This window comes from Molossus molossus, unplaced genomic scaffold, assembly GCF_014108415.1.
Source record: "Molossus molossus isolate mMolMol1 unplaced genomic scaffold, mMolMol1.p scaffold_m16_p_17, whole genome shotgun sequence".
Classification (NCBI taxonomy): Eukaryota; Metazoa; Chordata; class Mammalia; order Chiroptera; family Molossidae; genus Molossus; species Molossus molossus.
Window position 1 is genome coordinate 57786573 of NW_023425352.1, and position 16234 is coordinate 57802806.

At 46.9% G+C, this 16234-nt stretch overlaps 1 protein-coding gene across 12 annotated transcripts in view; it reads right to left on the minus strand.

Annotated features, from left to right (window-relative positions):
• The window catches only part of KCNMA1 (potassium calcium-activated channel subfamily M alpha 1), a 701914-nt gene that overhangs the window by 81331 nt on the left and 604349 nt on the right, over positions 1-16234 (minus strand). For 10 of the 12 annotated variants that reach the window (XM_036264760.1, XM_036264756.1, XM_036264758.1 and 7 more), the window contains one exon: positions 3751-3844. In XM_036264760.1, coding sequence (XP_036120653.1) covers positions 3751-3844 — 94 coding nt within the window. Of the gene's footprint in view, positions 1-3750; positions 3845-8338; positions 8426-16234 lie in introns of all 12 variants that reach the window. The other 2 variants (XM_036264765.1, XM_036264761.1) reach the window with 1 other exon arrangement.

The window sequence follows — 16234 nt, forward strand, 5'->3', positions numbered from 1 at the left end:
TTCCAAGCAGAGGGCCGTCAGCTCTGTTCTCGGGCCCAGGCCAGTTGCTGTCCAAACTGCTCCTGCTCTGCTGTGCTATGTATGCTGCTCTGCCCCTACATTACACTGGAGCATTTGGAGATGGGCACCTACTCGCACCACGTCGCCTTGCCCTAGCAGACCTCCCCAGAAGGCAGGAGGCTCGCACTCCACACGCTGCACAGAAATGGCCTTGAGGGAGGAGCAGGAGCAGACAGCACAGCGCAGGCCTTGGGGGCTCCACTGGGGGCACGGCGAGAGCCGGGCATGGCCTCCCACCGCCTACCCCTCGAGAAGTATCCTCGGCAGCCAAGCAGCACTAAGAAAGTGCTGTGGAAAGCACTGCGTGTGGTGTAACTGGGCAGGGACGCCGGGAGTCCCCGAATCTGGCACAGCTGCAGGCAAGGGGTGTCCAGCTCACTTTCTTTTTCCCTAGCGGGACTTGCTAGAGAGTTTTCACTGGATGCCCAATGGGGCCTGTGAGACCCCCAAATTAAGGACCCTTGACTTAGTTATTTAGGGACGCAGTTCTTGCCCCAAAGGGCCTTACCACGAAAGACACAGCTATCCCTACAAGGCACAAACCCAGCAGCTGGGAATGGAGCAATGATCAGTGCTCAGTGAACACGGAGGGAAACCGGGAGAGGCTGCTCCAAGTTTACAGAGCAACAAGGAGGCAGACAGCAGGGCCCCGGGGACCTCTGCGGCCATGTCACAGAGGCCGTGCAGCCAAAGGGCTTCTGTCATGACACGGACCCCGGCTTGCAGCACAGACATTCGCCATTTGGCTCAGTCTGACTGCGAGGGCTGTTTCCTGTCAGGGAGACACACTGTGTCAGATCCAGACACACAAACCGGGCTGCTCACCTAATGACTGCGCAGCGAGTTCAGCAACACTGAAAAATCAAGGGGGGCCAGACACCAGAACACAGGGGATACAGAGCCCCATTAGTGCTGCGCCCAGCGGCACCGCCTGCTGGCAGGTGTTTTGCCAGGAATGCTCAGGAGCCTGTTTTACTTGCAGAAGCCTCAGTGGTCAATTAAAGCCCATCCTCGCCCATCCTGGACGCTGCTGTTTCTCCTGGAGCTGTTGCTACCACTGCCTCATAGGCCACTCAACTCTGCCACGTTCACAGTGATTGATTCTGCTCCAAAAGCAAGCCACACACTCATGTCGAGAAACCCACTTCAAACACGTCATTAGCTTCCTTTATGGGTTTTTCGGGTAATAAGGAATCGGACCTGGGAGTCCTCTCTTCTGTAGAGCAGAAAGGGAGCGTTTGAAGAGGTGGGGAGACTGGAGAAGCCACAAGGTACTGCATGAGCCCTGTTTTCTCTCAGTCAACAGGAGGGATCTGGCTGAAACAGGCCACAGCCATGTATTCAAACCCACCAAACTCGTGGTCTTCATCCACACACTGGAGGTGAGGGAACAGAGGGGTGAGCGCCTGGTCCCGGCTCCCGGTCAGAGTCCGGAGCACGCCTGGAGCTCAGGAAGTAACGGAACAGTGTCTAAGGTTTGCTGACCTGCGTGGGACAGCCGTTCCAGCTCAGCTGCGACCGAGGACCACTGGGGCTGGGGTGAGCATCCCGGTGACAGCAGCACGGCCATCGCAGCAGCCCAAAGGCACCGACACCAGAGACGTGAGCTCTGCAGCCTGGCGAGTTTCAGTCGCCCCCGACCCATGTTAGCGATTCTGACGCACCCGATCAGACAGCCAGCCCGGATGACTGCCTCCCACAGCCCCTCTCCGACGGGCAATGAAAGCAAGACCCACTTTGAAAATTCTCCCCCATCATGCAAACTGACACAGGCATGCTTTTCAAAAACCCACAGCCAATCTGTTGATCATTACTTATTTACAAAGGCCTCGGGCAGAAAGTCCTGTAAAAACCATGCGTGCTCCGGTATACACTAGCTTTTTCTGCTTGTGGAAGAAAAGTCCCCTCAAGGCTACCTCAAACCATCACTTTCTATTGCACATAAAATGTAGCGTGTAACACTAAAGTATTTAATATATATGGTATAATATATCTACAGGAAAGGCATTTGTGTAGAAGCATGTTACCCTGGGTTTGGTAATTTGATGTTTTGCTGAAGGCTATGACTTAAAAAAGCTTCCACGTCCTACAGAAGACCTGTCATCTTGGTACCCAAGAGCCAACAGAATAAAGAAGGACCCTTAAGCAGCAAAACTTCGACACGGCTTTGAAGCATATGAAAACAGTGTAACTCCTCAGAATTATTATTACGCGAGATCAAAGGAACGCGCCGCACTTTACATAGCAAACAGGCAGGGGATGTGGCTCCCATGGTTCAGATTTCTCAGACTTCTCTTTATTTATTTAGTTGCTTCTCTAAAATTTAGGCAAAAGAAAGTGCCTGGGCTTTTCTCTACTTTCAATGGGCAAAACCATTAGCGATTGCCTGACGGGGAAGAGGTGGGGGCTGAATGCAGCGGCCAGCGCCTTCGGGGAAGCCTGGCAGTGGGCGGTCCTTCCTCCTCATGAACTGTAAACAAGCATGAAGACCAGCGACACTGAGCGACACTGAGCGAGGGGGAAGCGGAAGACTGCTTAGGAAACATTAACAGGAAGAGATGGTCACAGTGGGGAGGACACGGGGCTGGTGAGTCTTCCATGGGACCTGGTGTCCACAACGCGTGGAGGGCTCTGCCCATCTCTGTCCAGAAAGGTGCTGGAGGAGAGCCAGGAAGATGGGGGAGGAGGGGAAATCGCTATGATTATATTTCAATAAGCAAAGGCAGAAGAGTGGTAGATGCAAATGGAAAGAAAGTAACATCACATGGCAGGTGTTTCCGTGGTCACTTAGGGAGAGAGGTGCCACCTGAGATCACCTGCTTCACCAGGTGCTAGAGTCAGGGTGTTAGAGAGGGTAAGCACTGTGACTGACAGGAACAGAGGACAAAACAGGGAAGATGAAAGATAAAGAGGCCAAGAAAGGAATTTGCAGAACTCTGTTGCAATTTGGTTTCACTTTCTATTTCTTAGAGGAAGCCAGAGTCAAGATGGGAAGGGGAGGGGAGGGGAGGGGAGGGGAGGGGAGGGGAGAAGGGGGGAGGAGAAAGGAAGGAAATAGGGGAAAGAGGGAGAGAAGGGGAAAGAGAGAGAACGCACACTTTATTTCATAATTAATACTGCTTTTAGCCTGAGCAGAACTGCATTACTTTTGAACTTTGCTTTGGCAAGTCCACAGATTATTAGACTTTTTTATCCGTCAACATCAATTAACAGAAATTTAATTTCAATCGACAGGATGAAAGGAAGGCAATCTTCAGGTTCATTTTTGATTGTGATGATACATCTCACATATGGCCTTAAGTACAGACAACAGTCCTCACAGGGACCCCAGCAGAAAGAGACTCGCCCGAGGCAACTAACCGTGCGCGTCCCTCTGATTGGCTGCCGCCGTCATTAGTGCCACTGCTGTTTAGGAACTACACATACACGGGACATGGTGACAGCTACGACTTTAAAGCCTATGTATTTTTCAAACAGCTTTTCAAACTGTTTTTCATGACAGAGTTTTTTCAGCTCTATCATTAACTGCTGACAAGCTGACAGAGTAAATACTCCAGCCTTTAAGAAGCCATCTCAAGATCCCGTCCCCTCCCCCTCCGCCTGCTTGGGGGCCTGGGCATGAAGGGAGAGGGTGAGGAGACGAAGAGAAGGAGCTTGAGGGGACCCCTGGCCCGAGGCCCCTCTCCTTACCTCATCAGCTTGGGCGAGGAGCTGGGGGAGTTCCGCATGCCTCCATTCCGTTGCTTTTTTTTGGGTGACAGCGTGGAGGGCTGCTCATCTTCAACTGGAAATACAGGCAGCTCATGAGAGTATGAACAGTTTGAGGACAGACCGTGAAATACAGGCAAGATATCAAAGGACACACACTCATGGCTCAGTCACTCACTATGAATTCATGGCTGGTTTTTGGACCCAATGACAAAGACCAAATGAGTTAGTCAAAGAAGCCGGCTCAGGAGAGGTGAAGGCATCACCTTTTACACTCCAGCGTTTGAACATGCACTTGAAACAGACTACAACAGTTTGTACACACCCTGCCATGGAAAGAAAGGAAACCGTAATTTATCTGTATACAAATGTGTCTATATATATATATATATATGTATATATATATACACACACACACACACACACACACACAGACACACACACACGCCTTCTTTATTCTCAAGAGATCATTTTGGTTACTTTGCTTTTGCTTTGCTGGGTAATCGAATGGGTTTTCCCGTAACCAAAATCAGAAATAAAGTTGTATTTGAAATAGCAGCCCGATAGCTGCTAGCCTGCTGCTTCTGCAAATGAACCAACTTAACTGGTGCCTGATCCCTGCACATCAGAGGAAGAGTCTTGGGGACAGGCTAGGATTTGAGGCCTTGCAGCCAATGTTTCAGTCACGCAGGACTGGGAACATCAGTGCATGCTGGCTCAAGGATCCGCAGCCCACTCAGCTCCTGCCCCTCCACCTCCCCAAAGGAAATCTTTTCTTAATTTATTAGGATGGGAAGACCAGGCTCCGAGGTTGGAAAACCAGGCCGGAGAAGAACACCCACATGCAGGAGGAGGTCGCCAGCAAATGGCAGCGCTGCTGATGTGAGGGGCAGGGAAGGAGGGCAGCGCAGGGGGTTGGAAACCAAAGGCTGTTTTCCAAACGTCTAAACTACACACATCGCTAAGCAACGTGAAGCTTTGCTCACACACGACACAGCACCCGACTGCCTTTGCCCAAAGACACCCACTAACAAGCTCTGTAGATGTATTAGCCTGCATCATGCTTCTTTTTAAGAAGGTCACTTGATAATTAGCAGATGTGTACCCAGCCTGTCACCCAAGGGCATCTGCGGGAAAATTCTAGTCCTCCTCTCCCCACCCCCACAATTCAGGCTAAAGCTGTAATGTCAAAAAAGAAAAATGGGGTCCTCGGGTTCTGATAGTTGACTGCAGCACAGACTGGGAGGAAGCACCCTGAAGCCCGGAATGCACAGCGGTCACCTTAAAGCTGAGAAGAGAAATATTAGCAGTGACAACATCAAAAGATGCTTGACGTATGTTAATAGTGTACAAGTCTTGGGTCGGAAAGAAAATGTCATCTCAGCTACTTGATATTACCCAGAAAGACCCACATCAGCACGTCGTTACACGGTCCTTCCCTGGAAACCCTGAGTACGTGTAGGATGTTATGATACATGGCTCCAAAGGGACTGCAGTCATCCAACTGCCCTGGACCTGCTTCAAAGCATCACACTTGGCACCCCCACCGCTCTACTGTCAGGCTGAGGCTGGCCAACTCCTGGCCAACACCGGGAAAGGGAACGAGAATGTGGCGTAAGGTGAGCGCTGCTCCAGGAGAAACGGAGGCAAGGACGCACCTATATGTGCTCGCAGCCCATGGCCACCCACCCCCATCCCCAAAGGCCCATGCTTAGGCCGCGACCGTATCAGTCACTTAAGACTCCAGGCAGGGACTCTGTGCCTGGGAGGGTATCGCATCTTATCAGAAATGAGTATCCACAGCAAATCACAAGGAGACTGAACAGCACTTAAAAGATTAAAGGAAATAAATACCAGCCACATAAATGGTATTGAAAAAAATCACTTAGAGCTGATATGCATCTCTGGGCGAGCAAACAGGCACTCTGAGCTTGACCTGAATTCATCTTCCTTTCACAGGACAGGGGGCCGGGCATCCCAGGCAATAACGGGGCAGAAAGGCAGTGAGATTGAGAGAGCGAGAGAGCGAGAGAGAGAGAGGGAGAGAGGGAGAGAGAGAGCGCGAGAGAGAGAGGGAGAGAGGGAGGTAGAGAGGGAGAGAGAGAGAGCGAGAAATGCTTTTGCACTTTCCCCATCTTAGACTGGGGTAGAGAGTCTTATACCGACTCCACCTGTAATACAAGGTCATCCTTTAATGTGGGCCACTTGCAATAGCTGTATTGTGTGTACTGTGTTCAGGGTGACCTGGATTAGCTCAGTAGCATGCCAGACTAAATAATCGTGCATGGCAGTGGACTAGTGGGGATGAAAGTCCTTTTCTTCTCTATCGTACAAGCCTTTCAATGGTCGGAACAAAATACCCAAAGGGTCTTTCACCCAGTCTACCATGGCTAACTTCATTCAAGGCCGCCAGATGCTGCCGTGGTTTTGTCTGTGTTGGTTAAGACCTGAACAGAAGTCATGCTCGACATTTCTGTTAGATTCTTTGCTTAATATTTGTTTTCCCATTTGCACTGGGTCCACAATAAATAACCCTCTTTGGTTAAAAACCCCTGATCCTTGCACCTTGTTGCTGTCTGTTTACTGCAGTGATGTTCAGATGGAAGGCTTGCAAGTTAATACCTGTTAGCCAGCTCCAGGGAGACACCTTGCTCTGGTGCTAGTTATGCCTCCTTCTGTGCAAGGAAACTATTTATTTTCATTGCAAGTCAGAAAGATCATCCATCATAATCATACTGCATTTAAACTGGGATTTGTTCTCTTAAATGAAACTCGTGTTCAAAGGTTTCCTCCTGCACCCACGGCCTGGAAATGCAGATCTGGTCCCCGAGGAGAAGGGGAAATGTCTCCACTTAAAGATGTGAGCGCTGTCTAATGGGGACTGTTACAGATGGTTCAGATCCCACAAGAGGAGCAGTGATAACTTCCTTCTCATAAGTGGGGTAGAAACCATATTTAATGATTACCCTCTACAAAGATTCCATCCATTTCTGCATATTTAGAGAAAGCAAATCTAGGAAAACTTTCAGTTAAGCTATAAAATATAATGTTCATTTCATGGCTTCTGTGATTACATCAGAGGAATAAAAAATGAATTAAAAGGGAGACTTAAAATTACATACTTTCAGGAAAGTTAAATGTACTGAAGTAGGGGCAGCCCCTCACGCTGACGCACACTCACAGGTTCCTAGTTTGCCTGCTTTTGCCTGATGCCAATACCCCCGTCTCCTGCACCTCACTGGCATCACGCTGTACAAGCCTCGTGAAGGTGAAGATACGATCTGCTAAAGGAACCTGACTTACCAGCTTCTTTAAAACACAAACAAGCTGAGGAATCCAATGTGGAATGTTCACAGGGGCTGAACTCCATCCAGTCTCCAAGTCCTCATAAAACCCAAGGGCTTGTTTGTGCACATCCCTAAGTATAACACTTACTGGCTGCTGTGACTTCCCGCGCTCGCCCGTCCGAGAGGCACTGAATCTAACAGTTTTACAGCTGGAGGAGGCTCGGTGCTAGAAAAATGTCAGGCAAGTCTAATGAGGCCTCAGATCCCTTGGTTGGCGCTAGAGTTTAATTCAAAGTTACATTGATGTTTTAACATGTTTGCTTATACTTGACTAAAGAGGATTCATTATTTCGATGACATAACCTCCAGACAATGTTCTGGGAATTGATTTAGGATGTGGTGGTAATTCCAACAGCCTTAATGCGGAGTCGAGCATCTGTAACAACATTTTACTCGACTTTCCATCGTCATTCCGTTTTCAAGCTAATGCACGGCGACTCTTCCAGAAACACTGGCCAGTACGCTGGGCTTACTTTGAGATGATCACATATTTTACTGGGTTTTTAGAAAAAGAAATCCCTTTCTTTATTGGCCTAGCCAGCTTGCAAACAGTGTGTCCAGGTTCACCAGTGCCTCTTTGTGGGCCTCTGAGTAAAACGGGCAATGATTTCAACTTCCAGCTTCCCCTAATCGTCCAGTGCCCGACATAGGATGAGCCTGTGGCTCAGCTCCAGCCTGGGGCGCATTCCTTCTTCCCTGTTTCCTCAACAGGGTTTAGGGGGATGATGCCCTCTGAGACTTAAAGGTGAGTTTGTTGGCTGGAGTTAAGAAATAGTTCAAAGCAAATAAACTCAGAAACGTAATAAAAGGCAAACGACCCATAAACATGAGTTGACTGGCTATCTCCATTACGTTATTAATCACCACATCTGGAGAAACCCACATCTGCACACACTTAGCAGGTCATTAGTAATGTCATATTCACACTGGAATCACTCAGAGTAAGAGGCATGCAAAGTGGCTTGAACGGCAAAGGCATCTAGCTGACGGGCTCCCGGCTGCAGTCTCGAGCAAGCTGCCAGTTTGCAGCACAGTAGTTTTAGTTATTATTTATTGGTCTTCAAAGTTTTGCTCTGGTATTTTGCTGCCCAACCAGCTCAATGCATGCTGAAGTCCACAGCCATGCATCTTGCCTCTGCAACTGAACTCAGCATGTTAAAGGAGAGCATTGAGGGGTGCAGGGCAGTTACTCAAAACTGGGATGGGATCCAGCACTCCTTCACCTGGCTTGGTCACAAGCCGAGAATTTTGAGTTGCGTTCTTGAACTCAAATGGGTCTTTGGGATAGTGTGATCTAGCTTCGACCTTGACTGCCAAACAATAATGAGACAGAAAAAAAAAAAAGGAAATTAATCCTTTGTGAAATTTTTCATTAGAAAAGTTGCAAACCAGTTCTAACATAAAATAGAATTACAGCTTTAAATTAAAATGAAAGTTCCTTCCTCACAGCTACATTGAGAGTTGTTTGTTTTCTTTTCTTTTACCCTGATGACCTCTTGAAATTCCCTTTGCTGGGTTATTGTCATCAAAGTCCAAAGGGATAATATATCAGAAGATAATCTTGTTTGTGCAATAATTGCCAAAAACATACAGAGTTCCCCTCTCCCTTACAACACACATGGACATAGAAAACTCAGTTTAGCAGCCAGAAAAGACCCGTTATCTCCTGCTGCTGCTCAAGCACATCCCACAAGTGAGCATGACATTCTAAGTCATCAGCCCACGATGTCAAACTACCCGACTTCATCTCGAACCCCTGGCCTGGACTGCTGCTGCCAGAGGTGTGTCCAGTGCCGTGGGTCTGCCACTCCTGAGAACGGGGATGTGTTGTTATCCTCAGAGCATGAGGGACATCAGGGAAAGTGGGTGTGTGTTTTCAGTTTTTCAGGGTGTGATGTTGTTTTACTGAAACTGCAGGTAAAGCGAGGGCAAAACTGCTGGTCTCATAATTGAACAATGTGCTTCTTGATTTCTGTGGGTTTATCAAACTTGCTCCCCAAGAAAAACCATATCAATCATAGTAAAACACAGTTCTTTTGCAATGTGTAATTCACAATGGACAAACTCCCAAGCTGACCCGACATCCCTTTAATATGGACGCCTGACACTTTCACCAGCAAGTGTGGGCTACTTGACTTGAAGGTCTTGCAGTGTGGCCACAGAAGAGCGATCCGTGGGGACTGCACGTGCCTGCCAGCGCGGCTGGGCAGCTGAGCGCAGTTGAAGTGAGGGAAGGCAGCCTAGTTCTCTGACTAAAGGCTCAATGGGCAGCTCAACGTCTGAATATGGGGAGTTAGAGTCAGCGATACCCTTGAAATGAGAGTCTCCGCTCTGACAACCTTGGGATAATATATATCACCAAGCAGTTTGATAAACTCTTTGCAGTGTTATGGATAAGGTCAAGCCATAAAGCCATTTTTGAAAGCTCATGGTGACTATTAATACAGAAATAATGAAAAGATGAAAGATGCTGCCTCCCCAAAGCGATGCCAACAATAATATCTCTAACACACAGCACATATAACCTCTCTACACTTGAGCAAAGCTTTATCCTATCCATTATCAGGCAGGCTAATTTTACAACTTCTAGCTGAGAAGTCAGAAATACATTTATTTGGAAAACCTAGAGGATGTAAGTTAAAGAATAAAAACAACCCGCCATTATGTACAATGAGGATGAAAAGCATCTCCAGGTGGCCCATCTGCCCTGGCACAGGCACAGGAAGCACCTGCCCCCTGCAGGCTGAGGGCAGGGAGGGGAGGCTGGCTGGAGCTCTTTCATTTCTGGCTTTTGTGGCGCTCATGTGAGAACGTGGAGGGAGACTTTAAGGAACAAGGAGTTATGTAAAAGTTAGTCACAGGGTATATTTTTGGCTTTATTCACTGCCTAGGAAACCTGAATTGTGTAACTTTGAGTCCATCAACACAGAGTAATGAAAGAATTCAGCTCCTACATGGGAGAGAGAAGCAGTATATACGTATACTCAGAGACTCTACCTGACCTGCATCGCAATGTTCTCTGCAGAGACACGGTGGGCCTGACGAATCTGCTGGCAGCACAGGTGGACTCGATGTACCTACCAGACCCACATTCCTCCGTCCCATCTCCAACCACAAGCCTGCTCTATATGTATCTTGGTAGAGTCCAACATCCATCAAAGTCCCTGTATCTAGAATCGCAGCTCATACATCTTCACTAAAAACTCGTCCTGCTGTAATAACATGCCCAACACTCGGTTCTGCTCAGTCTTTAGTAGAAATTCCATTTGGAGATCTGTTGCCGTAGGCTCTTTTCTTCCTGTTTTCTCTGGGAACAGACTGTCTCTATCACCTCAAGGGCAAAGAAAAGCCTCACACGAAGATCACTAGGTATTACCTTCTCAGAGACGAGTCAGAGATGAATAATGGAAGTCTAAGAACAAATATACAACTGAAACGAGAAATGCAAGACGTTCCTTGAATTATTGCTATGAAGCTTGGAGACTGGGAAGGTAGTAGATGAAAGATAACTGTTATTTTGAATTAAACTGGGAAAAATGTACAAGAGTCCAACAAAAACAGCCTCTTTTCAACTTTCCTTTCCTTCCTTGACTTCTCCCAACACCAACAAGCTGGTAAGGTTTTGCGGCCAGTAAGTGTACCAGACTCCTTTACGTCACCCTGGAATGGACAGGGCACGTTTCTGGGGTTAGGGTTTCAGAACAGAGATGAAATATGTCAAGTCCCTGGCACCAATAGCTGCCTTCTTTCTTCTTTTATTTCTCAAGTTCAGAGGTTAGTAAACTGTAGTCTGGAACATGTTTTTGTATGGCCATGAGCTAAAAGTGGTTTTCACATTTTTATTTTTTAAAGGTTTTTTTTATTGATTTCTAGAGAGAAAGGAAGAGACAGGGAGAGAGAAAAACATCAATGTGAGAGTGAAATGTCAATCGACTATCCCCTGCATACACCCTACTGGAATCGAGCCCACAACCCAGGCCTGTCCCCTGACCGGGAATTGAACCAGAGACCTTTCGGTGCATGGGACAATGACCAACCAACTAAGCCACATGGGCCAGGGACGTTTTTACACTTTTAAATGGTTGTGGGACAAGATTTAAGAAGAAAAATATTTAATAACACACTAAAGTTACACAAAATTCAAATTGGTGGCTATAAGTAAAGTTTTATTGGGACATGGCCCATCCTTTGTCTACCTGTTGCCTGTGTCTGTGTTCCCTTTACAACGGGGAGTCGAGCAGTTGCGACAGAGACTGGATGGCTGCAAAGCCCTTGACAGAAAGTTTGGTGACCCCTGCTCTCATGTATCTTCTCACATTTTTCTAATTTCCTGTTTCCTAAAAGGGCAGTGTTTTTTCCAATCTTCCAAGACAACTAAACAGTAAAAGAAACACACATGGAGCCACTTTAAGTGAACAAATTTGGCAAAGTCAGGAGGGATAGAGGTAGCTTAGTGGCTGCAATATCCCTATCACCCAACCTACTATTAGTTCCACAGTTGCCCTTGCATTTGGGGACACCAGTCAGGTGAGTCTCCCCTTCTTCAAGTCAAGATAAGTCAGAGGCATCCACCCTGCGCTTTGAGACCAGGCGAACCACATCTCCCACACGCGGTCCCTTGACGCTGTCAGGGTCGCTGCAAGTCCACCCTGCGCCAGCCCAGACAAGACAACAGATTAACCATTAGGCTAGATATGCTGAAAATATACAGCTTCAACCTTTCCCCAGCTAGCTCAGAGCGATATATAGATGATTATTTCAAGCGTCAGCTGCCGCATAGATTTAAAGCCCTGCACAGTAACTCCTGGATCCGTCTGCCCCTTGTCAAACCTGCACAGCTTTCGTTGCGGGATACGCGGTATGGCAGTTTCACTGTGAATCCGGAATGATCCAGACGGCTGCTGTCTCTTTGTTAACAGGAAGCCAAACTGATGAGTTTGTAATGCATTTCTTATCAAAGGTAGTTTCAGAAAAGAAAATGTGTCCCATCAGCTTGGCTGGAATTTCACATAGACTAGATTATGGGCCTAATCAGAACATCTCTGTTATTTTCGTGAGGAAATATATAATTCTGCATCCATCCCATTAAAATCACTTTATGCCAATGAATTATGTATTTATGAATTTATAATTATCCTTGGTTTCTCCCCTCCTACAGGGTACTTAATAGAACCATCGGCTGGAGCCTACAAAGTAATATGCTTAATAGATGCGAGCATGCTAATGTATATATTTTTAAGTTAACGCTGATCTTTCTGAGCTGTGTGTCTAAATTGATCATTGTGAATAAAGGGTTGTAATTTTCAACTCATACATTTAACAAAGACAAAATGGGCTGTAATGGAATTTATGGAGCTTGTGAGGGAACTCTTCTTCTAACATGGCTCATTATCAAGTAGACTGGGATTTACTGCAGGACGATCTGGTCCCTCTGAAAGGCAACCAGAGAAAGTGCCTGTACGTCCAGAGCGGCACTCCCGGCACCTTGTCTGTGCTTGTGTGAGTGGCAGCAGTGGCCGGTTCTCTGTCGTGCTGTTGTTATGACTCCTGCTGACCAGTGAAACTCAGGACTTAGACACTGGCACTAAAATCGCTGTTTATCCTCTCCTTCATTTAAAATTCTGACTTAAAAAATATATTTTTCTTAATTTTTTTAGAGAGAGAGGAAGGGAGAGATAGAAACATCCAAGTAAGAGAAAAACATCGATCTGCTGCCTCCTGCACGCCCCCTACAGGGGATCGAGCCTGCAACCCGGGCCTGTGTCCTGACCGGAAATCGAACTGGGACCTCTCAGTCCACGGGACAATATTCTGTCCACTGAGCCACACCAGCTGGGCTAAAATTCTGACTTTTTATTCATCATGAATTTCTTTTTCACATTTTTATTTTTTTAAATTACATCATACTATCATTTATCTTAATTACTGAGGTTTTTGATGCCCCCTTAACTTTGGTGTCCAAGGTAAGTACCTCACTCACTCTGTGCTGGCCCTGCCCGGTCATATCCCAGGGTGCTCTAGGAGCTGCTCCTGCCATCTCGCCTGTCATTACAAAGACGTTCTCTTCCTCTGTATCTGCAAGTGTGTCTTGTGCTCCTTTGTTCGGAACTGGACAAGACTTATAAAACAAGTTATTCTTTTGATAGCTTCACGCTGTTTACATGGGATTGTTCAGGAAGACCCTTTGCCAGAAAGGCTTCCTTATGGATTTGCAGATTGTCAGACATCTGAAGGAGCGGACAAAAGATCCTGCTGCCTCAGGAATCTGAGATTTGCCACCTGCCCAGGGTGAGAAACAGAAAAGAGAGAAAGGTACAGGTCCCTTGTGGACTTATTTCACACGTCCCATCAAACCCTCCTGGTTAACAGTGTTGATTTACATCTCCACTTTGGGGTACATGTTTTTATTTGCTTATATGTTTTGACTCAGATGCTACCTTTCTTCCCTCTTTGTTTTTCCTCCTCTCAAATAGCTTTAAGTAAACATAATGGGCAGAAAATGTCAATCATATTTTTATTTCCATGTTCACTGTGTTATTTACATTTGTAAAATGAATGTTCGCCCTAGTGATTCTATTTGAAGACCAGCCTAGAATCTAATTGGGACTACGTAAAATTGTTTTCTAAACCATAAGCTGTTATGCAGATAAGGACCATTATTATTATTAATATCATTATTATCAGCTCATTCATAAACACTGTATTTTCCATTGAACTAGTCGTATCAAAGCCCCCGAGAATTCTAATATCTATTCCAGATGGTTGCACCGATACTTTCTCTGAAACGCAGATAAAGGTAAAATGCATGGGTTTTCAGTGCAACCCCGATATACCACATGGCCCGATGAAGAATGTTCTGCCAGAACACTTTAGAAATACTGAATGCTTTTAACCTTGGGAGGTAAGACCAGTCTCGGATTGTGATTTTACACTAAACACAGCATTTAGTATATTTCTTAAGGGCATAGTCACCTTCTAACAGTGATCTTGAACTATAAAATCATTATCTGTATTCCACTATAATTTATCCTTGGAAGCATCCCGTGCAACATTTTAAAATGCTAGTTCACGTGGGCTCTTCCTGCTCCACCCAGCTAGAGAACGAGGTGTAGAATGCACGAGGGGGGCTGGAAGGGGTTTAGGGATGGCCTGGCCTCACCCTCTTTGGGCTACATAAAGGAAGGTGATACGAATATGCAGCCCCAACACCAGGGCCCAGCCTGCTATCAGAATTCTGCTCAGAACAGCGTGAGGACACAGCTTCCGCATTCAGGCCCCTGGCAGGTCCCTCTAACCTGCATTCGAACTCTGCTCTCAGACAGTTCTAGCTCTGCCGTGTCACAGGATCTGTTGTTATCCTCACCAGACAGGTGAGGACACCAGGATCTGGAGATGCTGAGGGGCTGAGAGAGATGACTGGGGACCACACGCTGCCAGTCCGGGTGCTCTGCGGGCACCACGCCGCGATTCACGGGCTCCCGTGCGTCAGACAATCTTTAAGTCTGAGATATCCACAAAATATGGACTTCTAACTTCTACTTTAAAATCTTGCATTAGACTCGGCTTCCATTTCAGCTGTCTCGTGGGGCACGAGCTTACCAGCTGGTCAGCACCCCAACACTGCTTACTGTACCCCAGCCATATGGCGGGCACCCCTCTTACATTTCCAGTCCTGGCTCCAGCCATATTCAGCGAGATAGAGATGTTAAGATATGGGATATCCCTCTGCAAATGTCAACTCAAAATGAACAGCAAGAATGTAACAGGTAAGCACACAGGCCCTGAAGCTACACTGCAGGGCCCGAACCAGGCTATTTGGCAAATTTCCTAACTTCAGTTTTCTCACCTATAAAATGGAAATAATCAGAATATGTTCTTCATAGGGCTGTTGTGAAAATAGACTGAAAACATGGAAAGTGCTTGTAAGAGTTTCCGGCGAGCTCTTACTAATGTTGCCTATCCTCGTGGTCTTGGCTTTGAGAGATCAGCGTAACTGGCGCTCCTGGCACAGGCCCTTTGCCACGGGCCAGTCTGCTTTCTTCAGACTTTGCTCTACTCAAGGACACTCCCACTCTCTTCTGCTCCAAACAACTGACTGGTATCCAACCACCAGAACAGGGTGAGATTCACCACCACGACCCCCCCCCCCCATCCGCTATACCTCCTTCCACTGTCACCTTGTCCCCTACTTCACATGGCCCCAGTGAACTGCTCAGGTCGAAATAATTAGGCTATGCCAAATGTCATAAAAACAAGAAAAGCCAGAAAATGTTTAAACGGGCCTTAATTGGAGAAGGCTGGGACCACTCAGGGCAGTAACAAATGAAAATCAGATGCAAACGTAGAGAAACCCCACCATTCCCTCTAAATTACAGGAAATTCACACTGCTTGTGATGGGCTCTTTTCCTTAAATTTCTGGTGGGAGGTCATGGAATTGGGGCATGCATGTGAGAGAAGGGGGTAGAGAATCATGGGGTTAGTGGCTCCTTCACTATTCCCTCCCACTGGGTCTTCCTTTCACCTACCTACTCAACCCACCCTTCAAGAAACAGGTTAGGCTGCCTCCTCCAGGCAGCCTTCCCAGATGACTAACTGTAACAAAGAAGAATCTCTCCTTTCTTGACACTCTCATCTCACACCCCTCTGATATCTCTTTATCTTTTGCATTAGAATTTGTTTTCTATTCCATGTATCCTACTTACCAACTAGACTTATAAGCTCCTATTTGGTAGTTTACAAATTTCTGAATATCTCATAGTGCTGAGCCTCTGGTAATGTCCCTAATAAATGTCTCCTAATTGCCAGAGAGGAAGTGTTGCAGAGGGGAAGAATCACAGCCCGGTGCTGAGGGACCTGGGTTCTAGTCCTGGCTTGAATCAACTGTATGGTCTTGGCTTGGCAAGACCCCTCCCCTCCTGGGGGATCGGCATTAATTACGTATAAGGACTGTTTCAGCTCCGACTCGTAATGGTTCTGGCTTACTGCTCTCTTCTGTTACTTGACAGATATCACAGAGCCAGCCGTGGACCGAAGGCCTCTAACTCCCCAGGTACGTGTACTTATCTAGCGCTTCCTACCAGACCCAACCCCAGGAAGCACTGCAGATCAGGAAAGCAGG